General features: G+C 56.9%; 2 protein-coding genes and 1 pseudogene across 3 annotated transcripts in view; 2 read left to right on the top strand and 1 right to left on the bottom strand.

The window, feature by feature from the left end:
• Positions 1-8,553, top strand: part of B4GALNT3 (beta-1,4-N-acetyl-galactosaminyltransferase 3) — a 98,718-nt gene extending 90,165 nt beyond the window's left edge. Inside the window, exons 14-20 of the mRNA XM_058282561.2 lie at positions 272-1,061; positions 2,894-3,213; positions 4,543-4,696; positions 4,946-5,018; positions 5,397-5,550; positions 6,056-6,182; positions 8,057-8,553. Of these exons, the coding sequence (XP_058138544.1) occupies positions 272-1,061; positions 2,894-3,213; positions 4,543-4,696; positions 4,946-5,018; positions 5,397-5,550; positions 6,056-6,182; positions 8,057-8,165 (1,727 nt within the window). The 3' untranslated portion in view covers positions 8,166-8,553. The remainder of the gene's footprint in view (positions 1-271; positions 1,062-2,893; positions 3,214-4,542; positions 4,697-4,945; positions 5,019-5,396; positions 5,551-6,055; positions 6,183-8,056) is intronic.
• A 2,373-nt stretch (positions 8,554-10,926) lies between these two features.
• The window catches only part of NINJ2 (ninjurin 2), a 108,334-nt gene continuing 91,266 nt past the window's right edge, over positions 10,927-27,994 (bottom strand). For both annotated transcript variants that reach the window (XM_023588526.3, XM_058282560.2), the window contains exons 2-4: positions 12,821-13,052; positions 11,800-11,984; positions 10,927-11,254 (exon numbers count right to left, since the gene is read on the bottom strand). In XM_023588526.3, the coding sequence (XP_023444294.2) occupies positions 11,818-11,984; positions 12,821-13,052 (399 nt within the window). In that variant the 3' untranslated portion in view covers positions 10,927-11,254; positions 11,800-11,817. The remainder of the gene's footprint in view (positions 11,255-11,799; positions 11,985-12,820; positions 13,053-27,994) is intronic.
• LOC139437057 (anaphase-promoting complex subunit 7-like) lies at positions 16,099-18,610 on the top strand (annotated as a pseudogene).

Below are 27,994 nucleotides of genomic sequence, written 5' to 3'. Positions count from 1 at the left end.
GCTGGGACCATTTGTTCGATCCTCACGTGTGCCAGGCCCTGCACAATAACCCTCTGGAAGATGGATTATTATTCTCTTAATGCAGATGGAGAAACGGGTTCCCTGAGGTTGAGTTACCTGCTCAAGGTCACTGGATAAGTAGGTGGCAAGTGCAGATTCAGTCTCAGGGCTGGAACCACGGAGGGCATCACCCAGGGGTCTTGTGGATCTCGAGAGAAAGGCTGAGAACCTCGATGCAGGGAATGGTTGTTATTAACAGTGTGCCTTGCAGGTCTGGAGAAGGTCCTGCTCGAAGAGTCCCAGTACGGAGAAGCGGCAGAGACTCCTCTCCCCAGTGAGCAGAACCCCAGGATGCTAGAGGGGGAGCAAGTACCTACCTCGACCACTGGGCAGGACCTCGCCGACCACCATCCCCGGAGCCTGCGGAGGCTACTGGCTCCGCCCCAGGAGGCCCTGCCGGTGTCCTCCCAGCGCAACTCCACAGCTCCGTCCCCAGTGAGGACGAGTGACAGCCCAGTCCCGCAACCAAAGCAGAGGGAGAGGACACCCAGCCCCGAGCCTGGCCGAGAGCGCCTTCCCTCTGACCGGTGGCCTCCTCGGCACCCGGCAGGGAACCGGCCTCCCATCAGGAGGCGGGGATCCGCGGGCGACGGCCCCAGGAAGACTCTGGAGCAGTCCCAGTGGCTGAACCAAGTGGAGTCGTATATCGCCGCGCAGAGAAGGGGCGACAGGCGGGAGCCCCCGGTCCCCAGGGGGGACTGGCCTGGGGAGGACGAGGCGGTGGCCCTCGCAGGCCAGGAAGGGCAGGCGGAGGAGGAGGAGGAGGAGGAGGGGGAGGACGAGGAAGAGGATTTGAGCGAGGTGTTCGAGTACGTGCCCATGTTGGACCCGGTGGTGAACTGGGACCAGACTTTCAGCGCCCGCAACCTTGACTTCCAAGCCCAGCGCAACGACTGGATCGACCTGAGCTGTAACACGTCGGGCAACCTGCTGCTGCCCGAGCAGGAGGCGCTGGAGGTGGCGCGGGTCTTCTTGAAGAAGCTCAACCAGCAGAGCCGGGGGTAAGGTAAAGGGCTCTCGTGGTGCCAGGGGCTGGGCGGGCAGCCGGCCTGCAGGGCAGACGCCCGGGGGCTGGGGCAGCCTCTCCCCCAGGCAGGACGAGCTGGCGCTCTGTCCCCTGCCCCGGCTCCTGGGAAGGGCAAGTGCCCCGGGGCGCCCGTCCCTGGAGAGGGTCTGGGCCAGTCAGGTCTTCTACCCACCTCAGGCAGGGCTCCCTGGGTGCCTGGCGCAGGACGGGTGCTGAGGACCAGGGAGGCCCTTGGAGGACGTGCTCCCCTCGCTCAGGAAAGGCTGTGCCACCAGACCCCCAGGCAAAGCAGAGGCTGAAAGTCATAAAAATAAACTCCAGACGGGGGCTGGAAGGCAGGGCCAGGAGACATGGCTTCGGTTATTTGCGTTTCATTTGTTCATTCAACCAACTTTAATTAATAATAAAATCAATTAATAAAATTAATCTTAAAAATTTTTTTATATTTTTAAAATTTATATCTCTCCCCTTCCCCACCCCACCCCCCAAGTTGTCTGCTCTCTGTGTCCATTTGCTGTGTGTTCTTCTGTGTCCGCTTGCATTCTTGTTAGCAGCACCTGGAATCTGTATCTCTTCTTGTTGTGTCATCTTGTTGCATCAGCTCTCCGTGTGTGCAGCACCATTCCTGGGCAGGCTGAGCTTTTTTCGCGCGGGGTGCATTCCTTGTGCGTGGGGCTCCCCTACACGGGGGACACCCCTGCGTGGCATGGGACTCCTTGTTTGCATCAGCACTGCGCATGGGCGAGCTCACCACATGGGCCAGGAGGCCTGGGTTTGAACCCTGGATCCTCCATATGGTAGATGGATGCTCTATCCATTGAGCCAAATCTGCTTCCCTAAAATTCATCTTTTAAAAGTAACCAATTTTAATATATTTACAAAATTGGGTAGCCATTATCACTATCCAATTCCAGAACATTTTCATCATCCTAAAAAGAAATCCCATACCCATTAGCATTCATTCCCATTCTCTCAAACCTCTGCCAACCTCAAATCTACTTCCTGTCTCTATGGATTTGCATGATCTGGACGTTTCATAAAAATAGAGTCATACTATGTGGCCTTTTGTGTCTGGCTTCTTTCACTGAGCATAATGCTCTTGATGTTCATTGATGTTAGATACCCATGCTTCAGAACTTTTTATTGCTGAATTGTGTGGCTATACCATTGTTTGTTTCTCTGTCCCTCAATGGTTGGACCCTTGGGCTGTTTCTACTTTTTGGCTATTGTGAATAATGCTGCTATGAATATTCATGTGTAAGTTTACATTTCTCTTGGGAATGTACTGAGGAATGGAATTGCTGGGTTATATGGTAATTCTGTGTTTAATCTCTTGAGACACTGCCAGACTCTTCCAAAGTGGCTGCACATTTTAAATTCCCATCATCACTGCATAAGGCTTCCGATTTCACCCCCTTTTTTCACCTGTCTTTTTATTATAGCCATATTAGTGGGAGTGACTTGTTATCTCATTGTGGGATTGATTTGTATTTCCCTGATGACTATTGGGGTCAACATTTATCTACTAACTCATTGTGTCTTATATACTATTAATTTGAATGAAGTATTTTATCAAAGAGGGTCAGCTTCTCAAGGAACCCCTTCTGACGAGCTGTGGCTCTTTTAAAGATGGAGCCACTGACCCCTAGCAAGGCTGAGCGTCTTGCCAGAGGCCCCACAGCTAGCCAATGGTGAAGCTAGGACCAGATCTGGGGTCTTCTCTCTCTGGCCTTGGGGGCTTCCACCGTGCGTGCTTCCCCGTGGGGGAAGGAATTGCTCAAGCCACGCGCCTGCTTTCTGCCGTAGGAGGTACCAGCTCCAGCGCGTTGTGAATGTGGAGAAGCGGCAGGACCACCTGCGTGGGGGCCGCTACCTCCTGGAGCTGGAGCTGCTGGAGCAAGGCCAGCGCCTGGTCCGGCTCTCGGAGTACGTGTCTACGCAGGGCTGGCATGGCATGGATCCAGCGGACGGGAAGGAGGCCGAGGCCCGGAACCTGCAGGGCCTGATATGGGGCCTGCACAACCCCCAGAGACAAGACCCGAGCACCCGGGCCCCTGAGCCCAAGCTGTGCTGGCCCCTGGGCTTCTCCTGGAACCACCGAGCCGTGGTCCACTTCATCGTGCCCGGTGAGTCACCAGCCGAGCCCGGGGCTTAGTAGCCGGGCAGGGGTCCTCGTGACAATCACGAGCACCCAGGTCTGTGCTCCCTGACTTGATCTCACAACAGCTGTGCAAGAGGCCACTTCCCAGTTGAGGAAACTGAGGTTCACACACACACACACAAAACCAACTTGCACAAGGTTACATGGGCAGTGAGCATCAGAGCTAGGGATAGATGCTGGCTTGTGGGCAGTGCTCTTCCTACCACAGCCAGTCTCAGCGTCATGTGTGATAACCAACTGGGCTTGTACTAGGGATGCCAACTGATCTGGGGAAATAGGACAGAGAGGCCACTCAGTGGTGTGGGTTGGCTGGATTTATGAGAAGATGTCTTAGTTTGCTAAAGGCTGCCAGCGCAAAAATACCAGAAATGTGTTGGCCTTTATATTGGGGATTTATTAGGGTCAAAGCTTACAGTTCTAAGGCTGCAATAATGTCCAAATCAAGGCATCATCAGCGATGTTGCTCTCAAAAGATTGGCTGCTGGCAGATCTTGAAGTCCTGCCACGTGGCGAGGCAAGATGGCGGGTCTGCTGGTCTCTCTCTGATTTCTCCTCAAGTTCAGCTGTGGGCAAGCAGTCCTCTCTGCCTGGGCCTCATGTTTTTGAGCGTCTCTGGGCTTCTCTGTCTTTCTACAGCTGTAGGCAAACCTGGAATCCTCTCTTTCACATGAGTGGGTCATGAGATCCCTTTCTTGTGTCTTTTCTTTCTCTTTGTGTGTTCTCAGTTTATATAAGACCCAGCAAGAGGGCAGAGACCCGACCTGGGTCATGCCTCACTTACACAGTCCAACCAAAAGCCCCGAACCGATCTAATCAAGTGATCTAATCCAAGGTCCCTTAACCGAATTTAATGCAAACAAAGGTCCCTCACCCACAGGAACAAATTAGTTCAAGGACATAATCTTTCCTGTGATTTACACAATTCAGACTGTCAGAGAAGGGGAACCCATAGCAGCCAGTAGTGTAACAGTGGGGCAGGACAGGAAATAAAGGATGGTAAGGAGAGGGGCACATTGCAGGGTTAGTTAGAGCATGGCAGGGGTACAATGAGTTGAACTGATGACGAGCCACCTTCTCATGGGCTGGGCAGGAGGCAGGACGCAGAGGCCCCTCAGTGGGCGAGCTCTCCCCCTGCCCTGCCCTCCCTGCCTGCATTGCTAAGGGTCTCCCAGAGTCGCATGTCCTCCTGATCAGAGGTCCAACGGGACTCCTGGCTCGTGCTGGAGCTGCGAGTGGAGGTGCCCATCTTTGCCCACCTCTGCTCTTTCTCCCTGCCTGCCCTCGCTGGGGTTAGTGAAGAACCAGGCACGCTGGGTGCAGCAGTTCATCTGGGACATGGAGAAGCTGTCCCAGGCCACCGGCGACCCACACTTCAACATCATCATCACCGACTACAGCAGTGAGGACATGGACGTTGAGATGGCACTGAGGAGGTCCAAGCTGCGCAGGTGAGTAGGGCGCTGGCCAGGGCAGGGCGCCCTCCTTCCTAAAGTCCCATGCCTGCGGGTTCCTGGCCGGAGCCAGCCGTCCAACCTGGCTCTCTCCTGACTCCCTGTTTCTGCCTTTTTCCAGGGGGTCACCCCCTGTCCATAATCCCATTCCAGGAGCACACATCCTTTCCACCCCATCTGCCAGCCTCCTCCAGGGACCATCCCAGTGAAGGTCTAACCCTCAACCCCTCTCTGCTCCCCCTGCAGCTACCAGTACCTGAGGCTAAGTGGAAACTTCGAGCGCTCAGCCGGGCTTCAGGCTGGCATAGACCTGGTGAAGGTGAACCGCTTGGGAGGGGCTGGGGAGGTGCGAGTGAGAGGACGAGAGACGTTAGGGGGGTGGGAGGTGGTGGGCCCCTTGGGGAGGAAGGGTGCGAAGAACCAGGGGGCCCTCTGCACTGCTGCGGGGTCCACGCCAGGGCGGGACCAAGCAAAGGGCAGTGGAGCATTTGCCCAATTGTCCAGAGACCTGGGCGCCCGTGAGTGGGGGGAGGAGCCGGCACCTCTCCCCACTCCTAAGAACGGCGCCGACCGCCCAGCGCTGCCCACCTTCGCCCAGCAGTCTGTTCTGTGACGTCCGCGAGCCTGTCCTAGAGCGGGCCGGGCCTCCCAGCCCTGGTGGGCGGCCTGCGCTGACCCCGCCCGCGGCTGTCCCCAGGACCCACGCAGCATCGTCTTCCTCTGTGACCTGCACATCCACTTCCCAGCCGGAGTCATCGATACCATCCGCAAGCACTGCGTGGAGGGCAAGATGGCCTTCGCCCCCATGGTGATGCGGCTGCACTGCGGGGCCACTCCTCAGTGGCCCGAGGGTGAGCCCTGCCCTGGGCTGGGAGGGCGGGGGGCAGACCTGTCCGACCTTGGTCCTCGACCCCAGAGCCTGAGTCTCGGTCCCCAGCCCCTCCCGGTGCCCTCCTGCTGCCTCATCACCCGGACCTCGCCCCCGGGAAGCGGGGTCAGCCCCCAGCAGCAGCGGGCGTTTCCTGCCTCATCTCCCCCTTTGTTCATTCATCGAACACGCACGAAGCATTTACTGTGTGCCGGACGCTGTGCCCCCCGGGAGGGCGCGGAGCTGGGAAGGTGTTCCCTGCCCACAGGCCGGAAGGGGACAGGAAGCCGACACTCGCCAGAGGCTGCCTCTTTGCCGGGCTGTCATCAGCCCTTTGTCACTTGCCGCTGCTTGTGCTGGCCCAGGAGTCCCAGCTCAGGGGGCATCCTCCCAAACAGACCATACCCGTCCAGCTCGCCTCGTCCGGCGTCCCTTCTCGCTGGCTCCCCTGAGAGCCTCGTGTGCCCTGGGCTTTTGTCCGTCCACAGGCTACTGGGAGGTGAACGGCTTTGGCCTGCTCGGCATCTACAAGTCAGACCTGGACAGGATCGGAGGCATGAACACCAAGGAGTTCCGAGACCGCTGGGGCGGGGAGGACTGGGAGCTGCTGGACAGGTGACGGGCGGAGGGCAGTTCCCTGCTGGAATTCCGGGTGCAGGGGGGGAGGCGGGGGACTGGGCCCTCCACGCTCTCCCCCAGGCTGCAGGTGCAGCAGACAGCCTGCCCCGGGGGAGGCTCCCCCTCTCTCCAGGGCCCAGCCCACCCGCCTGGCCGGGACGCAGTGTCCACGCCTGTTGGAAGGGGGAGACTTCCTCTGGCTGTGGCAGGGCTGGCACAGGTGTGAAGAAGTGCCTGGTCAGCTGTCGGGAAGCAAAAAAAAACATTGAGCCGTACAAATATAAATGCTAGTGTTCTCGGCCGCAGGCCAGGCACGCGGGGACACTGTGTGTACATCCTCCGTGACCGGAGCTGCCCAAAGGAGCAGGAGGCTGGGGGGGCGGATGAGAGAGGCAGAGAAAGGGGCAGGAAAGACTTGGGGGCCAGCAGAAGAGACCGTGGGGGCCATTCAAAGGCAGCAAGATCTCGAGAAGCTTCCAGCTCCCTGGAAGCCCAAGGGGAAGAGGAAATGGTCACTGGTGTGAAAAGCCTTAGAGAGAAGGAGAACAGAGTACAAGCTGCTGGGCTTGGCAAGAGGGCGTGCAGAGGGTTTTTTAGCAGGGACCAAGGTTTGGGAACACATGGAGGCTGAGTTTAGTACGACCTTCTTTGTCAAGAAGTTTGCTGCCGGGAGCGGCTGTGGCTCAAGCAGTTGAGCTCCTGCCTCCCACATAGGAAGTCCTGGGTTCAGTTCCTGGTGCCTCCCCCCAAAAAGCAAAACAAAACAAAAACAACTCAGGGGAGCTGGTGTGGCTCAGTGGTTGAGCGCCAGCTTCCCACGTATGAGGTCCCAGGTTCCATCCCTGGCCCCCGGTACCTCAAAGAAAAAAAAAGCTTGCTGCCAAGTGAAGGGGCGGGAACCTTGAGCTAAAGGCAAGGGGGGAAAGGCACAATGGGGAAACAAACAAAGAAGGAAAGGGCCTAATTGCTGGAACAGTGCCCCAGAGAAGGCCAACAGGGCCAGGCAGACCCCCGAGTGGGGAGGGGCCACCCCGACAAGGAAGAGGCACCCCTCTTTCGGAGAGTCAGGGCAAGACACCGTTCCTGGGGCGCCTGCTCTTGCCGAGTGATTTATATACATTGCCTCGTTTGTTCTTCCCCCAAGCCGTGAGGGGCTGTGCATAGCTCCATTTTCCAGATGGGAAAACAGAGCCTTGAAGAGCAATTAGTAACTGCCAGAGGCTTAAACCCCAGGTCTGTCTATGTTTCTTCCCTGGAGGAAAGAAAGGAAAGGAAGATGATAAGAGAATGTAGGTGGCGAGGAGGGGCGGCTGAGGGCGCTCCGGCTGGATAACTCGGCTCTCGGAAGGCTGGGTGGAGGCTGATCCCCCGGCAGGTGGAGCCTGGCTGGGGAAGCCTGCCCCGCGGGTGCCTCCACCCGGAGCTTTGTGCCGGGCCGGGCAAGGCGCAGGCTTCCGGCGCCCTTCTCCACCCTCCTCTGAGGCCCAAGGAGAAAGAGCCAGCGCCCGGCTGCAGACGGGCCGCCCCGGGAGAATGTCCCCCAGCAGGCTCTGCGACCGAAAGCGGCAGCCAGGCACATGGGCACGGGGCCCCCCCGCTCCAGCCCTCTGCCTCCCGCACACACAACGGGGTGCCCCCTTACCCTGAGCCGTGCCGAGCACCATCACCTCTAAGCCCCCAGCCCCCCACGATGCGTGTGCGTCTCTGTTACCCCCTTTCAGGGACGAGCGGCCAGCATCAGGGCTGGGGCTCGAGCCGGGGCCGCGCCGCCCCAGAGCCCGGGCTCTGCCCACCGTCCCCTGCCCCGGGAAGTGACCCGAGGAGCCAGGGAAGGCCTGGCTCATCCCGCCTTTCTCCACCCCCCCACCCAGGATCCTCCAGGCGGGCATGGAGGTCGAGCGTCTCTCCCTCAGGAATTTCTTCCACCACTTCCATTCCAAGCGAGGCATGTGGAGCCGCCGCCAGGTGAAGACGCTGTGAGCCGGGGGGCTGCCCGCCGCTCCGACCACGTCCTCCGTGCCCTGCGGTTGCTCCCCTCGCCCCCCGGGGCCGAGGCCAAGGAGGGGATGCCAGGGAAGCAGAGCCGATGGCCCCCGCCTCACCGGGAGCTGTCCCCTCAAGGTGACGGGCGCAGAGGCTCCGCTCTCCACCTGCTGGGCCTCCGGAAGGGCGGACCTGGGGAGAGGGGCCAGCAGATGACCCCTGTCACCGTCGACAGAGACGGAACAGCCTCTGAGGAGGACGGGCAGTTCGGGCAAGGAAGGGAAGGCCGCCTGAGCAATGCCACTTCTCTCCACGAGGGCACCCACCGGTGCTCCCCCAGGGAGAGGGGACCCCACACAAGAAACGCTTCTATTGGACACTTGAATGGGGGTTTTTGTTTATTGTTGTGGGGTTTTTTTGGCAGAAAAACAAAACCGTGACTGCCCAGTCTCTGGCAGACCCAGGCTGACTGTTAAAGGGACAAAGCTGCGGGTAGAAGATCCCCCCCACTGCGTACCTCGGGCCCAGCCCTGTGTAGCGCGGCCCTCGGGCCTGGCCCTGGCAGCTCGTTTAGCTTCGGAGGGCTGGCTCTGCCCGGGCTCGTGCCTTCCAGGGGCACACACATCTCTCCTGGGCGGCCACAGCCCCCGGCGACACCTTACCCCCCAGGCAGGGCTAACTGACGTCAGGCTGAACCGACGCACAGACCCGACGTCACCTTGCTGGTGTGCCAGGCAGGGGCGTTGGGAGATGAGGAACCGGCGGGCAGTGGGCTCTGCGCGGCCCTCGGGGAGGTGAAGAAGGCGGGCGGAGAAGCCCCTCTCCCTTCCTGGGAGGTGAGGCTTCCAGGGAGCACAGGGGAGAGGAAAGCAGATGTGGAAAGGGTCCCTCGACGTTCCCGAGAGGGAAGGGGCAGGTGCGAAGGAAGGGGGAGTGGAAAGCCGGTGGGGTCTTCACAGTCCCACGTCCCTAGGACTCGTCGCCCACCCAGTGGGGCTGGTGTTAGAGGAACGGGCTGGGTGCGGGCCTTGAGCGAGAGAAGAGGAGGGGGCTCGGGTGAAGCGGGGAGCGGTAGGAAGGGGGTAGGGAGAGACGGTTGGGAAGTTGGGGGCTTCTCCCTGAGCTTCCTGCCCCAAATGTAAGGGAGCTGGGCAAGAGGAAATGGAAAGGGAAGCCGTGTCAGGGGCTGCAGCTCTTGGCCTTTCCAGCCTACTGCTGCCCCCCTCCATCTGACTATCTCCCGCTTCGCTTTGCACTAATGATCCCCGAGCCTCTGTGGCTGGGGGTTCTTCTACTGCTGCTGTCCCCGCTGCTCCTGAGTTCATCCATGGTGCGTTGGATGCTGCATCTTGAACTCCAGTGTCTGTTTAGGGGGTGAGCACAGGGCTGCCCTGCTGTGGGGAAGGACTTCTGGGGCTGCAGCAGGGCCCAGGAGACCATTCTGCTGAGTGCAAGCTCCATGCTGTGGTGGAGCCCACATCCCGGTGTTCGGAGCTGCTGGTCTACCTGGCGGGCACTCCGCTGCACAGGAGCCTGAGCTTGGTGTGCGGCCAGGGAGAACGGACCAGTTGAGAATTTCCAGGAGGATGGGAGAATCCCCATCTCCCTCTACAAAATCAGGAAGGACAAAGACTTTTCCATTAATAAGCTGCAGCTGATGGAGGCCTTACCAGCCCCCTGGACTTGCCTTAGATAAGAAGAGGCGTTTTATGGTCCCTGCTCAGGCCTGCCGCCTTCTGGGAAGTAGGCGAGGGCTGCGGTTGGCCGGGTGGGTGCCAGGTTTCTTTCTGGGCTACTCTCAACCTTGGGCGTCACACTGGAAGGTCCAAAATGGTCCACACAGCCCTCCGGCTCCACTTCTCCCGATGACCATGAGCCAGTCTGGCCTTCCTGCCGCCCCTTGTCCCTGGTCAGTGCCTTGTGCTTGCCGTTTGTTACCTCCACACCACCTGCCTTAAGGGGACGCCCCTACTCTGTGCGGAATGTCTTGGGTAGAGGGAGGGCATGGGATGGGGGAGGGAGAGTTAAATACAGCACCTTCTTAGGAAAAACAAAGGCTCCTGTGTTTTCCTGTTGCCCATCTGTTGGCTGAGGGCTCACATCTCTAGCCTTTACCATTAGTTTGGTGCCTGCTGTGGCAGGTGGCGGTGGGGGCAGCCATCTATGAGCTATGGGTGCCCAGGAAGGAGACCACTTTGCACCTGTCTGAGGAGCTCATGGTAGATGAATCGAGATGGGTGGTTTTGGTTGAGATGGGGTGGGCACCCTGGGTGAAGGCTGGGTAGGGCCAGAATGGATTGGTGAGCAGTGGAGAGGAGCCCAGATGTGGCTTATTCCAAAATAGCAAACTTCACACCATTTCTGTTTGAGCTGGGGATGCCCTGTTGAAGTCTGACAGGCACAAACTTACCTTCCTAATTATATCTGGCCCAGACAAAGATGAAAATTAGTTTGTATCCCTTCAGCACGATGCTTAAGAGAAGGTGTTCATGTGAAAGCTAGACCAGGTTTATAGTAGGGTCTCAGATCAGGAATTAACTAACTTAGAATTGACGTAGCCCAAGCCATCTGGGGCCAGGAAAGTTGAGCCAGAGCGGGATCCACAAAAGGGAGTGATTTTGAAGCCTTCTTTTCCTCTAGGCTGGGGTTTGCTTCTTGGAACCCTTTCCAAGAAGTGAACAGGCAAAGTGAACTGGCTATCCAGAGACCAATCTGGATACCTGGGTTTTCACAACTGAAGACATAAAGATTGACTCAGTTGATTTGCAGAAACCTTTATAGACAAGTCATGGAAGGGGGCAGGGTCAGAATCAGAGTCATCAAGCTGGGCTGACTGAGCCTTTCTCAGGTGCCTTAGGTCCAGGAGATGCTGCCAGGGGGGAAGGGCTGGTGGTACCCCAGGGTGAGCCCAGGACTCCAGACCAGATGGAATTCACTTAGACCAGTAAAATACCACATCTTAATTCAGGTGCTTGCGGGAAGGGAGCAAGGGCATCTACGCTGCCCTTTTAGGAACTTTCCCAGGGGCTGTGGAAAGTGCCCACTGGCTTGGCAGATGGATGCAGAAGCAGTTCCAGACCCAGGACCTGTCGGGGAAGCAGAGAAGAGGCAATGAGGAGGGCAGTCCAGACCAGTGCTCCTCGAACTTGAATGTGCACGATGCACTTGGCGATCTTGTTCATCGCAGATTCTGATTCAGTAGGTCTAGAGTGGGGCCTGGGATTCTGCATTTCCACTGACCTCCCAGGTGGTGTGCTGATGCTGCTGGTCCATGGGGCACCTTTTCAGAAGCCAGGGCTGCTAGGAATGCCAGGGAGAAACCCCGCATTTCCATCTTTCCTCTTGCCAGAAGGGCAGGCACCAACCACTATCCACATTGCCTTCCACCCCACCCCCAGACTAAATAAAAATCCCAGTCTAGAGCCACCCGTTCACAGAGCACAAGGGGGCTTGCTTTGAGCAGGCGTTTGAGTCTCCACCCCAGTTCTTCAAGATCTCCTCCTTGCCCCCAAATCTATGGCCTCCCCTTTTGTTTGGCAAGGAATCACACTCTTACCCCAACCCCCAAAGGTAAGAGAAGGGTCGCCAGAGGAGCCCTTGGACGTGGGGACCTCCCATGCCTTTCCCTCACCTGGGCCCCAGGCTATGTTCAGAGAAGACTCCTTGAGGTCCTGGCAGTGGGGAACCCCATCTTATGTGCCCCGAAGGCTGTAATGAAGACGTTGATGACCACAGTGATGAAAACCAAAATGGTGGTGGCGTTGTTAAGCTGGTTCAGCCGCCACTGCTTCTCGACCTCGTTCAGGTTCAGCCGCGCTGTTGAGAAGTGGGAGAGGGGAGGTAAGAGGCAGGGCGAGCTTCCCTCACGACACCCACTAGAGTTTGGAGAAAGTCTGGCACTTCAGACACCCAAGTGGCAGAAATCCAGGGAGGTGGGAGTCATGGATCCAAGCTGGAGCGGGATTTGGGAGCTTGGGCTGGGTCTTCTAACTGTGGGTGTGAGTGCTCATTACAAAGGCCACAGGTGGGCAGTGGCTGTGGCTCAAGCACTTGAGCTCCCGCCTACTACATGGGAGGTAATGGGTTCCATTCCCAGTGCCTCCTGGAGGAGATGAGCAAGACAGTGAGCTGACAAAACGAGATGATGTAACAAGGAAACACAAAAGAGGAAAGATGATGAGAGACACAACAAAGCAGGGACCTGAGGTGGCTCAAGCGATTGAGCTCCTCTCTCCCACATGGGAGGTCCCAGGCTCGGTTCCTGGTGCCTCCTAAAGAGAAGACGAGCACACAGCGAATGCATGCAGAGAGCAGACAGCAAGCACAACCAACCATGGGTTGGGGGTGATAAATAATTAAAATAAATCTTTAAAAAAAAAAAGCCCCAAGAAACTGCTGTGGTCCTCAGGCAAGACAGACCCGCAGTGGGTATTTGTGGCGCATCCTCCATATGGGACACCAGGAGGTAGGACCGGGTGCCTCCCCTCACTGCACAGGACTTGGTATTTGTAGGTGCAGAGAGCACTGGATTAGTGTATGGTGGAGAGTTGGCATGAGCAAAGGCAGGTCGGTTTGGGGAGGTGCTTGGGCCTTCTCCTCCCACCAGGGGGCGCTGAGGCTGAGTGTCTGACTCCCAGGCCAGGGCACCTCACCTGTGACCACCAGGAGGACTCCGATGACCACCTGCAGCAGCAGGGAGATGCTGATGAGCGAGATGAGGGCGGCGTAGTAATGAGAGGATGGGCCCTGCTCCAGCACCGCCTTCAGCCGCGTGGCGTTGGACATGAAGAGGGCCACGTCCAGCATGCTCTCCGCCACGCTCTTCTTGGTGGCGTAATGGTTCAGGTTGATGGGCTGGGTCCTCCCGGGGCTGGGGGGCCCAGGCTATAAGGGAGAAAGCACAAGCTTACCTGGGAGGTTCCAGAAGGGAAGCAGCTGCAGGATGGAGAGAGCAGAGAGGGTTCAATCCTTGGCTCTGCCCAAACCAGGTGGGAAACCTAGGGCAAGGAACTCCCTTCTCGGTTGTACGGTCTGAAAAATTAAAGGGTTGGACTCGAAAACCTTTAAGGCCCTTTGAGCTCTGAAATGAGGTTATGTTGTAATTTATATTTCGTGGAGGGCCGCCTCTTCCTCCACACCTTCGCACACCCATCTGAAGAAAGGGGGAGGTTCTCAGCTCCTTGAAATATGCAACTGCACTATTTTCCTGGGCCAGGCCTCAGTCTTGGGTTGCTCTCCTCTCCTCTGGGAAGAAAGCATCTGAGAAGACAATAGGAGGCGCTCTGAGGTGTGGGTGAGATAGAAAAAGGAACTTCTCTCTGAATGATGGGGCCCCAAGGCAGCTCGCTCACTTAGCAGACGGAGGGAGGCTGTGTCTGCCCCACATCCCCCCTCCAGGCCCTGAGCTCTGGGGCTCAGCCCTGCTTGTCAGTTAATATCGAGTCTATATCTACCATCTAGTTCTCTTTATCTACTACCTCTCTCTACCTCTATCGGGCTATCTATATCATCTCTAGCCATCTATAGAGCTATGAACCAATCATTTACTATCTACATCTATCTAACATCCATATACCTACATATATTACCCATCTCTACCAGCTAGTAATCTGTCGGTCATCTATCATCTATCTATGACAATTACTGGACACAGGCTGTCAGCACACACATATTTTTACACATGTTATATATATATGTATACACATATACACATTGATGCATAATAGTTAAATGTTATTAATTCAATTAAAAAAAACTTTCAGGCTAGATTTCTTGAAGTATAATTTACATTTCATTTGACTTTTAAGCATAAAACAAAACTCTTACTCTCAGGAAGCCACTAACTCCCAAAGATAGCGCAATCCTAGCATTAGGAAATGTTTTTGACCATGCATCCATAAAATATGTACATTATCCCATTATAAATTATATACATATTTATTGGACTAATCTACTACATAAAGCAGGTACAAAACCAGAAAACTTTAAAGGAGTACACAAAAATAAAAATATACAAAGAAGTTTATTATTTTCTTATCACATCCCAAAGGATGGCTTCGGAGACTCCCGCGCTAATCCCCGTGCCCGGCTGCAGGCAGAATCACACCTCTCCTGAGCCCACAGAAGGCACCTCTGTCCCCCTCTTCTCCTAAAGTTTGCCGTCCAACCTCAGCCCCAAGTCTCCACCCTCCTCAGCTCCATGTCTTAACTCTTGTGAGAAGTGCTGGCCCCGGCTCCCAGCCCTCATCCCCAGGCAAGGCGGGGCCGGGCTGTTGGGGCGCTGAATACCTCCTGGGAGGCAGGATCAGCCCTGGCGGCGAAGGCCCCTGGGGTCTGTCTCCCTGGATCACTCGGGAAGATCAAGTGCACAGGAGGGGCTCTCATTTTGACACACACTTTCCTCCAGGCTCTCAGCTCTCTGGGCAGGGGGTTCCCCTGCACCTGTTTTCTTATAAAAACGTTGATGTACTCCGCTTCTGGGCAGGTGGAGCTCACAGAGGGTTTGGCCAGTGTAGCCATTTGTAGGCTTCTCCTTGGGAGGTGAGCGGCAGAGGCCTGTGGTAACGTTCACTTAACATGGGTTGAGTCGTACCGGCCAGGCAGGGCTGGGGGCTGTGAGTGCCCCAATGGCCGAGGAAGGCATCGCTGTGGCCCGTCCTCCAGGGACCTCGTGAGCACGGACCTAATGGGCTGCTGGCCACTCACACTGGGCCTTGGCCTCAAGTCCTTTTTTGCAGCCACCAGAATCAGATTGGGGTCCAGGGCCTGGAGAAATTAAAGCTGTACTGTCCAGGAAACTGGGCTAAAGGCATGAAAAAGAATGGCATGCTCCCTTCTCTCTCCTGTGTTTCTTCATGTTCGATTTTTCTGGAACCTGGGTTTCTGGCTGGGCTGTTGGAGGAGGCGAGGCTGTGGGAGGCCGATGCTTCCGAAACATGGTCAGAGCAAGACTGGACTGGTCCGTGGCCAGCTGGCCTGGTTGGTCAGGACCAAGGAATCCCAAAGCCAGCATCCCCCAAAGGGCACGTGGTCACCGTCTTAGCCCCACTACTACCTGTGGTTCTAGCCCATTCATAAAGCTTTGTCTTGGGTCACAAAGGATATTCTTTAAGCGGGAGAGTGTATGGCTCAGCCCCTGGCCATCTGCACAGTCCAAAGGGCCTTTCCTGAAGGACCAGCCCAGACACAGCTGTGACCTGGGGCTTCTCTGCCCGTGGGAGTACCCACTCCCCTTCTCCCTTGCCCACCCCCCAATTTGCCCAGTGGCGACAAGCCTTGCACTTTCTCCCCCTTCTAATCCTAGCTCTCAGGGAAGCGGACGTGGCTCAACTGACAGAGCGTCCGCCAACCATAGGGAGGGTCCAGGGTTCGATCCCCAGGGCCTCCTGACCCATGTGGTCAGCTGGCCCACACGCAGTGCAGCTGCACGCAAGGAATGCTGTGTCATACCGGGGTGACCCTGCGTAGGGGTGCCTCATGTGCAAGGAGTGTGCCCTGCAAGGAGAGCAGCCCTGTGTGAAAAAAAAAAGTGCAGCCCACCCAGGAGTGGCGCCGCACACACGGAGAGCTGACGCAGCAAGACGACGCAACAAAAAAGAGACGCAGTTTCCCAACGCAGCTGGATAATGCAAGCGGCCGCAGAAGAACACACAGCGAATGGATACAGAGAGCAGACAACAGAAGGAAGGGAGAGAAATAAATAAAAGAAATCTTAAAAAAAAAAATATCCTAGCTCTCAGTTCAAAGTGTGATAAACTGACTGCAAGCAAGTCTCCCTTCTCTGAAAATGTGCATTTTCAAACTGTGGACACCCAAATTTCTCATGGTGTATTTTGAACGCTGACCAAATACTTTGGGGGGATGGGGTGCCTACGAGGGAACAGTGAGGTCTTCCCAGGCCTCTACAGAAAATACAGTTACTGTGGCCGCGATGGGCCCCGGCGAGGCTGTCCTTTGGGAGCCTTCCCTGAGGATCTTTTCCCAGATTTTTGTGCCACTGCCACGGCCACCGGCAGCCTAGCGCGGGCCAGAAGGAATGTGCTAGACCAAGCGCGGGACGTGGCGGCCACTGGACTGTGGTCCAACGTGCGCCCCGTGCAGCTTGTACTAGGAACAAGCCTGAGCTCTTCTCCCCATCTCAGAAGCACCCGCTTCAGGTGTCCCGTGTGCATTCCCTCTTCCATGATAAGGAATATCAGAATGCCGTGAGGGTACCGTGGCTCTACAGGAAAAGAAAGCCCTGAGTGAAACTTTCGAAGTGAGACCTTCACCTGGAAATTTTGCACCTACTCCGCAAAGCCAGGGTCTTCCGTGGCTGTTGCTGGACTGGATGGGATCCCTTCAGGACAACCCCCAAAGCACACGTGTGCTGGCAGAGCCCCTTAGCCCTGGGTGCCGTTGGCGGCTTGCTGTCCCTTTCTGCAAGAGTACAGAGGTGGCATCGATGACACCGAGTGTGATCCAGACTGTGCCTAACTTGGACTGGCTCTCTGTGTGGATCAAAGCATATGCTTTGGGGCACTCTGGTGACAGCTCGAGATCAAGACCATCTGTTCACTAGCGGAAAAAATTATTGCGCAATCATGTGGCGCTCCTGGGAAGTTCAGCAGATCTACACTTCAGAGCTGGAGACAATGAAAACTCTGTCCTCCAGTGTGCACAGGCACGGATGTTGGATAAGGATCCTTACCTGATAGAAGGAATGGATGTATATGGCCAGCCCCTGGCCCGAGAAGGGCGGCTGGAGGATGTGGAGAACCTTGGCTGCTGTCTTCTCAGCATTCTAATCAACATGCAGAACCCTGGGTGGTCTCTGGGGGCCATAGCTTCTATAGCAATCATTATTCCTGGGCCCGCCATTTAGGAGCCTAGGCCATGCAGCTGAGCAGTAACAGTGCTTATGGGAGCAGCACTTAGGAACATGGGCATAGTCCAAGAAGCAATAATCCACTTCCAGGAGGCCGTACACTCATACCTTGTCACTTAGGTCATTATGGAAGTCTCACCGAATGTCACCTCGCCTCCAACAGTATTTGTGATGCAATGATGAGGGCTAACAGTGTTTATAAAACTCTAGGAGGGTAGTGGATGTGGTTCAAGCAATAAGGCCTCCGCCTACCATATGGGAGGACCCAGGTTCGATCCCTGGGACCTCCCGGTGAAAAAGAAGAGAAAGCGTGCCTGCGCGGTGAGCCAGTGCCCGCGCGGTAAGTCGAGTGCCTGCGCGAGTGCCCGCATGGTGAGGCAGTGCCCACACGGTGAGGCAGTGCCCACGCAAGTGAGTCACGCAGCAAGATGATGACACAGCAAAAGAGACAAAGGGGAGAGTCAAGGTGAAGCACAACAGAAACCAGGAACTGGGGTGGCACAATTGACAGGGAACCTCTCTCCACATCAGAGGTCCCCAGGATCAAATCCCTCTGAGTCCTAGAGGAGAAAGATGAGAAGAGAAGACAAAAAGGAGAACTAGATACAGAAGATCACACAGTGAATGGATACAGACAGCAAAAACAGCAGGGTGGGGGCGGGGGAGGGAAAAAATCTTAAAAAAAAACAAAAAAAATTCTAGGACTAGGAAGCAGATGTGGCTCAAGCAACTAAGTTCCCGCCTACCACAAGGGAAGTCCTGGGTTTGGTTCTCGGTGCCTCTTGGAGAAGACTAGCAAGGCAGAGAGCTGGCATGATGGGCAGGCACGGTGAGCTGACACAACAAGCTGATGCAACAAGGAGACACAAAGAGGAAAGACAATGAGACACAACAAACCAGGGAGCGGAGGTGGCTCAAGTAACTGAGTGCCTCTCTCCCACATGGGAGGTCCCAGGTTCTGTTCCCAGTGCTTCCTAAAGAGAAGATGACACAGAGAGTAGAGAGTGAGCACAAACAACGGGGTGGGGGGAGGGGGGTAAATAAATAAAACTCTAGGAGCAAAAGCACAAGCCCGTATCCTTTTAGCCACTGTTCATCTTGCAGACCCAGTCACACAGGAGAAAGCCAAAACGCTATTCAACAAAGCCCTGGCCCAAAGGCCAGATCACATGAAAGCTGTGGTGAACAGGGCAGCACAACTCAGCAGAAAACTGAACTGTGAGGATGGTTTGCTGTGCTGAGGTGCACACTAGCTCCTCAGAGCGACTGTGCTTCGACTGGATCATCAGCCATTTCCTCGTAGCGGTTTCAGTGAGGCTCAGGGAGCAAGGGGCCAGTACGGCATAGCACGAAGTCTGGGCCCCAGTGACCAGAAGTCTCGAGAGGGGATGCTGAAGATGGAGAAGGAGGAGAGTGGCACGGATGCCACTCAGGAGGAGGCTGTGGACGACGTGGAAGCGGTGGGCAAGAAGGGGAGCCCGAGGGCAGCGACAGCGGGGGGACCCGGCGGGCTGGCCGGGGGCGGTGGTCGGCACGCAGTGAGGCCAGCTGCCCTCAGCACTTCCCGGTGGACTGAAAGACCCCAGGAGCCTGCACTCCGGAGGGCTCCATTGCAGCAGGGCTCTCCCACCCGCGCTCCGAATTCCTAGGAGTGACTCCAGTTTTCAAACGAGCCTGACCTACCTCCCATATATCTCCATTCTCCCGCGTCCTGCCAGGGAAGAAAGAGGGAGCACTCTGCGAGGCCCCCAGACGTGGTGGGGCTTCTGGGACAAAGAGCGAGTGCTCTTTCGAACTAATTTCTAAATCAGAACGCCCAAGGAATAGATGTGTTTGGTCTGTGATGTTGCTGACGGGCTTAAAGGAGTGACCCACCATCCCCAGAGCAAGAGGGTCCTGTCCCCAGTCAGATGGCAGCATGCGCTGGCCTTTCCAGAAAGCGTTTCCTGGGAGGTTGTGTGCACCTCCCACATGGGAGGCCCCAAGTTCCGTTCCTGGTGCCTCCTGAAAAAAATAAACAGCTGGCATAACAAACGAAAAAATCAACTCAGGGAAGCTGATGTGGCTCGGTGGTTGAGCGCCAGTTTCCCATATACGAGGTCCCAGGGTTCAATCCCCGGCCCCAGGTACCTCAAAAAAAAAACCACACACACAAACATCAGAAAGGGTTTCCTGTTCCCTGAAGCAATCGTCCCGGGCTGTCCAAAACTTCCCTAGTAGCTTTGCTTCCTTCTGCAAAGTTAGTAATGTCTTAAGCTGACGGTTGCTGTTTTGCAGAACAATTTTCCTATTTGCCAATCTGGTAACTTGCCGACGAGCCTGGGCCAGATCTGAGAAACAGCCGTGACCTAGAGCACGAACAGAGTGCACTGGGGCAGTGAACTCATAAAACTAACAAAGAAGAAAGAAAACACTGCTATTTCTAAGTCTGAACGGAGCGGATAGGCGCCGTTTGTTGTTAGGGCGCTGGAAGCATTGTTCCAGAGGACATGGGGTCACGACGAGCAAAGGTGAGGGCAGGCCTCATCCTGTCCTCTCTAAATTTAGGGCCTGCTTTTATTTTAATTTGTGCTGATTCAGGATTACCTGACCACTGAGAACACATTTTCAGGATCCGTTCGTGGGTCCACCTGCTTCCTCCAAGTTCCTGAAGGCGCTGCAGTTCCACAGAGTGTCCACACGGGGCCGTGCGGGGTCCAGGGACGCCACTTCCCCCACCCTGGCCTTCTGGGCTGCACTGACCGCAGGCTCGTCTTTCTCCCCCGCCAGGACAGGATTGGTGGGAAACCTGGACGTCCGGATGCCCGGGACGGGAGCCTGCTTCACAGGCCTGGATGGGCCAAGCTAAAACCCACCATGGAGCCACTACTGACATGGGGGCTGGGGTGGGGTAGGGAGGCGGGAGAAAGGGGGCGGACCTGGGAAAAGAGCTTCCAGCTTAACCTGCGGTGTGGGGGGCTGTGGGTAGAAGGGGTCCCCTCCGTCACCACCCTTAAGAGCAGGGAAAGCGTTTTCTTAGTCCCTCTGGGCCACTTTGGGTGGAGCCAACCCAGAGGCAGAGGGATGGATGAAATGACCTCAGGACCTTCCCTTATAGCCTGAGGGCTGATTTCGGGTAACTCGCCCTTTTTACCCACAGCCTGGGGGCAACCTGATGAGGGGTCAGGAGAAGGGGGTGGGGGGCGCTCCCACCTGGAGGAGCTGGGCCTTTAAGGCCAACCCCCCCCCCCCTGCGGCCTGGAACAAAGGCCCGGGAATGTGGGCTGGACCGGCAGGTGGGAGCCACCCAGCCGGAGCCCTGCACGTTTCACACGGAGGAGCACCGGGGCGCCCGCCGGCCCACCGCCCTCCCCCGGCCCTGACCTTGGGCCCGGCCCCTCCCAGGGCTGTATCCACCTGCTGCAGCCTGCACAGCCGGGCTGCCAGGGCTTGCCCCAGGCCCGCCCCACTTCGGGCCCCGCGCGCCCCCTTGCCCAGCCGTGGACCCCTTTCATCTTGTGCCCGTCGGAGCCGGGGCTGCTGGGCTGGCTCCTGGTTCTGGGCCCAGCTCTGCTTGGGATTTTGTGCCTCAGTCTCCCCACCCATAAACCAGGTGGAAAATCCCATCCCTGGGGAGTTGCGGGTTATGGAATAAATGAGACTTTGTTCCTCCTGAAAAGGAAAGACAGAACTCGAGGCTATTCTGGGATGTGCCTCGAGCCCACCCCACTCCACCCTTCCACTTCCACTCAACAAGAGGCTAAGCCCGGAGTCCCTGTTTAAAATGCACACACCTTGGGAAAGACAAAACTCTGCCAGCCAATACCACCCAAACACCGGACAGGGAGTTTTGGCTGATATGCAACTGGAGAGGGGGCAGATGTGGGAGTTCAATCCCAGGGTGCCAGGGGGGACTCTGGGCAGAAGAGGAATGGGTTTGGTGGTTGGGGCGGGGCATTGGGGCAGTGAAGGGAGGACAGGAGGGAAGTGGGGCCACCACTGCTTTGACCCCCTCCCAGGCCTGCCCCCGCACTTCCCTCCCCTTCCTCACCCTTCCCTCCGGTCCAGCTCAGACTTCCCTGCTACCCAGGCGCTCCTGCCAAGTCCCAGCTCCCAAGGCTGGTGTGGACTCCATCCCTTGAAGTCATGGATTGCCCTATTGTTCTGCCAGACAATTATTTACACCTTAATGCTCACTGGCCTATATTTTTGTTTCTTTACAAAATATATGTTGGATAGGAAAGGAAAGGAATGTCTCTTCTGACAGAAAAATGACCATGTTTTTACATTGTTTACTGACACTATGGTCAGAGGGGACCACAAGCCTCAACAGATCATTCTGCCTTCTCTTGGAAACAAGATTACAGGATATCCACCCAGAGGGTACTGGAGGTATATCACAAAGAAGGAACTACCCTATCAAAAAACCATGAGGGGGAAGCGGACTTGGCTCAACTGATAGAGCATCCACCTACCTTGTGGGAGGTCCAGGGTTCAAACCCCGGGCCTCCTGACCTGTGTGGTGAGCTGGCCCATGTGCAGTGCTGATGCACCCAAGGAGTGCCCTGCCACACAGGGGTGTCCCCCGCATAGGGGAGCCCCACGCACAAGGAGTGCGCCGCGTAAGGATAGCTCCTCCGCGTGAAAAGAAGCGCAGCCTGCCCAGGAATGGCGCCGCCCACACGGAGAGCTGACACAGCAAGATGATGCAACAAAAAAGAGACAACAAAAAATAGACGCAGTTTCCTGGTGCCACTGGCAAGAATGTAAGCAGACACAGAAGAACACACAGCAAATGGACACAGAGAGCAGACAACTGGGGGGGGGGTAGAAAAATAAATAAAAAATAAAAAAAATTTTTTTAAACCAAAACCATGAGGGCAGCTGGTGCAGCTCAGTGGTTGAGCACCAGCTTCCCACTTATGAGGTCCCAGGTTCAATCCCCAGCCCCAGTACCTAAAAAACCAACAGACAAAACCCACGAAAAACAAACATGAAATCCACCCCTGGGTGTGCTCAGGCCGCACCGGCAGCAAGCGCTCCGTGGGAAAGGAGCTGGCCCTTTAGCAGGCCGAGAGGCCGGGTCGGGGGCAGGCAGGAGGGTACGTGGGGAGGCACCTTGGACCCAGCCAGTCTCAGATCCTGGCTCTACTAGGAGGCGGGCGCCCCTCACTGCTCCTTCCTTATATGTAACACGCGAGGGTGGACGAGTGATTTCTCGGGTCCCTTCCATCACGGAGTGATCCAGGGGAGCGGAAGCCCCGCCCCTGCCCGAGGACCTCGCCGGACAAAGGCGGAGGCCAGGCGCAGGCCAGGCCAGCCCAGGGCACCGGCGTCCCCCCAGTGAGTCACCCCTTCAGCCCGAGAATAGCCACGCGGCAGCTTCCCTGCAGATGAGCTCAAAACCGGGCCTCAGAATGACCACCTACCCAGGAAGACCAGACCCAGGCCCAAGAAGGCGGGGCGCCGCCGGGCCGCTGGGAAGCGGAGTCCCTTCCAAGGGGAAAGGGCAGGTGCCGCCCCAGGAAGTGACATTCCCATGAATAGCGCCGGGTGACCTAAGCTGATTAGCTTTCAACCGGGGGCGTCTGAGATCCCTAGTCCCTCATCAGAATTAAGTGTCACGTGTGCCTGGGTCTGTCCTACAGCACCCTATGTACTCTGGGGACCATAATCCCACTTAGAAGGCACATGCTCGTGCCTGGCATAGGGTTAAACATGTGACATGAGTCACCTTGTCTAGATCTCAGGACAACCCTGTGAAGTAGGTATGGGTGTCCTTGTTGTGTTTGTGAAACTGAGGCTCAGAGAGCCTAACTAACTTGCCCAAGGTCACACAGCACAGATTTCACCCCAGTTCTCTGTGCCAGAGCCTATTATTATTATTATTATTTTTAAAAGATTTATTTATTTATTTAATTTCCCCCCTCCCCTGGTTGTCTGTTCTCGGTGTCTATTTGCTGCGCCTTGTTTCTTTGTCCGCTTCTGTTGTCGTCAGCAGCACGGGAAGTGTGGGCGGCGCCATTCCTGGGCAGGCTGCTCTTTCTTTTCACGCTGGGCGGCTTTCCTCACCGGCGTATTCCTTGCGCGTGGGGCTCCCCCACGTGGGGGACACCCCTGCGTGGCACGGCACTCCTTGCGCGTGGGGCTCCCCTACGCGGGGGACACCCCTGCGTGGCACGGCACTCCTTGCGCGCATCAGCACTGCGCATGGGCCAGCTCCACACGGGTCAAGGAGGCCCGGGGTTTGAACTGTGGGCCTCCCATGTGGTAGGCGGACGCCCTAACCACTGGGCCAAAGTCCGTTTCCCTTATTATTTTTTTAATGTTGGAACTTTTATTGGGATTGTGTTGAACCTGTAAGTCAATTTGGGTAAAATTGGCATCTTAATGATATTTAATCTTCCAATCCATGAACAGGTAATATTCCCATTATTTAGGTTTTCTTTGATTTCTTTTAGCAATGTTACATAGTTCTCTGTGTAGAAGTCCTTTACATCCGCAGTTTTTTCCTAGATATTTGATTCTTTTAGTTGCTATTGTAAATGGAATCTTTTTCTTGATTTCCTCCTCAGGTTGCTCATCATAAGCATACACAAAGGCTACTGATTTTTGCATGTCGTTCTTATATCCCACACTTTAAGAGCCTATCATTTTAACCCCTACTTTACCACCTTCCAGAAGTTGAAGGAATATTCCCTGCCTCCAAGGAATTTAGGATCTAAAAACAAACATGACCTAAGACTAGGTAAAACAAACAGCCCGCGGGGGCACACATGTTACACTTGCCAAAATTATGAATAGCGGGGAGCGAGACTTGCCTGGGGCACTCCAGAGTCCCCGCGGGGCGGCCAGAGGGCCCGAGGTAGCTGGGAGAGTAGGGGCGACAGAGAAAAACCTTTCACTGTCCCTTTCGGCTCCTGAGCCACGCAAATGTTTGAACTATTTAAGAAGGAATTTAAAACACAACCCAAACAAACATGCACCCCCCAGAAAAAAGGCCCCTAGAGTGTTGGTGAAGAGAAGGCAGAATTTAGAAGTTCATGCCGCGCCCGCTTCTTCATCCGAGCGCTGGGAACGGACGCCCACCCTGCCTGGCACCCAGGGCTGCTCTCGGGGGCGAATCTGTATTGAAAACTGTAAAACTGTAAACAAATTGGAGACCAGAGAGGAGTCTCTCCCACTCAGGGATACACGCCCACCGGTGGGCCCCGAGGCATTTAAAATCAGATGCTCTGACTCAGGGCCTGTCACCGCTCAGATTCCAAGTAGGCCCCGGAAGTGCCCCCGCACCCTCGGCGGCCTCTCTCCTCCCGGCGTCTCCCTCACCCACCTCCAGGAGGGAAATGCTCAGACCGGCCAGCCTCCCCCGGCCGCCGCGGCCTCCTCTCGCCCCGGGCCCCTTCCCGCCCCGCACCCGCTCCTCCTCGCCCCGGTGCCAGGCGCGGCGCGCTCGCAGCGCGAGGCCACGCCGCCTTACTCACGGTTCCCGGCCCTGGCCGCGCCGCGCCCCGCCGGGAGACCGAAGGCCCCTGCTCCCCCTTGCCCCTGGGGAGCCGCGCTCCCTTCCAGCCCCCAGCCCCGCGCCAGGGCGGCCCTGGGGCTTCGTTTCCACGCCTCCCCCGTGGACTCCAGCCCCGCGCTCCTGGGTGCCCACGGGCGCCCACGGGGCCGAGCCCGGCGCCTTGCCCACTGTTAGGTGCCCAGTAAGCGAGTACGGAATCGGATTTTTTTATTTGCAAGTTATTTATGCCCCGGGCTGCCTCTCTCGGGAGGGCTTGCATTTGCAAACAGGGCGAAGGGGGCTCTTGAGGGGTGGCATCTCTGCGCTCCACGGCTTTGGGGTGAGGGCAGCGGCGGCCGGGCAGGGAGAGCCCCTCTTCCCTGGCATCCCTGCCTTGGCATCTCCGCCCCGAGGGGCGCGTGGGGGCGGGAGCGCTCAGGCTGGAAGCGGCCGCGGGGCCCCGAGCCAAACCCTGCGCGGCGCAGCCCCCAGGGCCAAGGGCACGGCCCAACAGCCCCCCCTAGCCCTGGGGTGGGGGCTCTTTGAAGGGCTCTTCCGGGAATAATACCCGGACTGGCCCAGAAACGGCCTCCGAGCCCCGGGCGCACCCCGAGGTCGCCCGCCAGGCCCGAGGGCGCCCGGGCTCCGCGCGCGGGGGGGGGGGGGGGGGGGGGGAGGGGACAGGCCGCCCCCGGGAGGGAGGCCGCAGCGCCCCTGTCGCCCTCCAGGGGGCGCGGGGGGCGCACTCAGCCTGGCCCCGGGGAGCCCCGCCGGCCAGGGACCCCTGGGTGAGCCCGGGAGGGCTTCTCGCCGAGGAAGGTGGGCGGTAGAGGGAGACATGGGGGCGGAGGGTGCAGGGAGGGACGGGGGTGGCCCCCGGAGGCCCATGGAACGTGCTCGCTCTGTCGGAGGAAGGATTCCCCCCTCACCTGCAGCGTCGAGGCTTCCTGGAAAGACTGTCTCCAAAGAATCCATCCTCTCTCTCCCCGCGCCCACTCTAAGCCGGAGTGTTTTCAGAGTTCGCTACCTGGCTGGCTGCACCCCCTGGCATTTGGCCTTGGGCATTTCCTACTCGGGCCCAGCCCCTCTGCCCACTGTAATAACCCTGCTCATCCTTCAGGAGCCAAGAAACGGAGCTGGCATCAGACAGTGATGCTTGCATAGCGATGCTCTATGCCAGGCGCCAGCCCCACGAAGCGGGTATTCACAGTCCCAGGCACAAGGGAAGAATTGAGGCCCGGAGAGGTGAACGCCCCAGATCTCCTGGGAGCAAGGCACTGTCCCGGCGTCCCCGGCCTAAGTCTGTGTTCTGTCCTCTGCATACCAGTGGCTCACAAAGGGTGATCCCGGAGGCCGCGGCCGCCCATGGGAACTCGTTAGAAATGCAAGTTCTCAGGTTCCGCTGAACTGGAGGCTCTTGGGGTGGAGCCTAGCAAGGCGGGGTTCCAGTTTGGCCAGGTGAGTCTGATGCCTGCTGGCCCGAGGCCCCCAGGGTGGGTGCCAAGCGGCCAAGCTGCAGCAGGGGCCGTCAGTGCTGCTGTGCGCACCGCCTCTAAGGACGGAGCGTAGGTTTTGTCATTGTCATTGTCAGCTCTCTAAACAACCCCTATTTTACAGATGAGGACACTGAACAATTCGGTAATGTCCAAGACCACCTAGTTTTTAAGGATGAGAGCAGGGATTTGAATCCGGGCAGGGCCCTTCACCACTACCCTGCACAGCCCCTGGAGGCACGGGCCGTGTGAACCCCTCAAAGGCAGGGACTAAACTATTTACACGTCTCTCACCCAGCAGCTCGCGTCCCCGAGCTACCCAGCTGCTGTTACTCCCGCGTCCATTGAGGAGGCTCCCACCTACTTCTTAGGTGCCTTTCAGGTCCTCACCTGAGCCTTGTTTTTATAGAACCTGACGGGAGATTTCCTAGTGGACCTCGGTCCAGATGGGAAGCCTGAACACACCTAAGTGAAAATGACTTTTTAGAACTATTCATTACAAAGGCATTCCTCACCACGGTGTGTATGAGTTTCCAAACGGTGGGAATTTGTTCTTTGGAATTTCAGGCAATTAGAGTTAGAGGCACTGAGAACGGGCCTCCACTCCCGCTGCGCTCGAGCCCAGGAGTCCTCCGGAAGTGGATCTTATCTGATAGCGAGATGAGAAAGAGGGAAGGTGGTAAATTTCCCACCCCGCCCCACCCACAGCCTGCCAAGACTCCCCTTCAGCTGGGTGCCATCCACACGTGTTCAGCTCCTACCATGTGCTAGGCGTCTGCGGAGACAACCAAGATCCCCGCCTGCCCCACAGCCTCACTTCCCTAATCCCCTAAAAATAACAAGGATTAGCCGAGAATAAACCATATAAAAGGAGAAGCCAGGAGATAAAAAGACCTTTGCCGTCCCACTCCGCTAGGTGAGCTTCCTGGGAAGGACTTTATCTGTCTTGTTCACTGCTGTACCCCAGAGCCTGGCATGCTGAATGATTAACCAACTAATTAATTAATTAACCAACTAACTAATTAATTAATTGAGTGATACATTTGTCACCCACTGTATTCATTCAGAAGGGCAGGACCGGCTTTCTCTGCCTAGAGGAGCCCGCACCAAATCTTGGTCTGTATTTCTGTCCTTCTCTCCCATTTCTCAGCAAGCTCTGATCTTTCCCCCATTTCCCAAATAAATTCTCTTTACTGGCCTAACTGGAAAAAAAAAAAAAAGGGCAGGACCATGGGTCTGAGCTCCAGGACCCTCTTAGAGTAATCAGAAAATGACTGTCTTACACGGGAGTGGCCCGTCCTGCCTCCCCCCAGGGGTAGCGTCTCAGGTTCAGCAAGGGCGTGTCCCCGCGGTCAGCAGCCACCGATAAGACAGGCCACAGACGGGAAGAGCCGGCTGACTCACGGCGAGCAGCCTGGCTGCAGTGCCAGGGACCCGTGAGAGCGAGACAAAGACAAGTCCCCGGAGCATCGAGTTCCAGGGATCAAAGCCAGGGTGGAACTGGCCACGAGGGGCGCGCCCTGAGTCAGCTGTCCCCTCAGGCCCCCGCCCAGGCCGGCCCACCGCGGCTGCCTAGCGGAGGAGTCACTCCGTCCCTCATCCCAGGTCGGCAGATCCAGCCGGGCTTCTCAGGCCCAGGCTCTCCCTTTCCCGGCAGGTGAACGCGGGTGGCGCGGTGCAAAGGCACATGCTCTCCCAGAGCCAACACCTGCCCCCTGAGTGGTGACTCGGGACGTGTAGGGGAGCTTACCTCGAATGGACGAGTGAACGGATGGCACTGAGAGGGATGGGACAGAGCCTGGCTGCTATTTCTTCCCTCGGAATGTTACCCACCCTCTTGCTTCTCAGTTTCCTCATCTGTAGAAAGAGGGGGACGAGCCCCTCTTCCTACCCATCTCCCCGGGTGTTGGGAGGAACTAGTACATGTTCTACCAACAAAAGGCATGAACTAGGGCAAGCTCAGAACTTTGGCTAAATGCAGCAA

This window comes from Dasypus novemcinctus, chromosome 20 (genome assembly GCF_030445035.2).
Source record: "Dasypus novemcinctus isolate mDasNov1 chromosome 20, mDasNov1.1.hap2, whole genome shotgun sequence".
Taxonomy (NCBI): Eukaryota; Metazoa; Chordata; class Mammalia; order Cingulata; family Dasypodidae; genus Dasypus; species Dasypus novemcinctus.
This window is presented reverse-complemented; position numbering and strand designations above follow the sequence as displayed.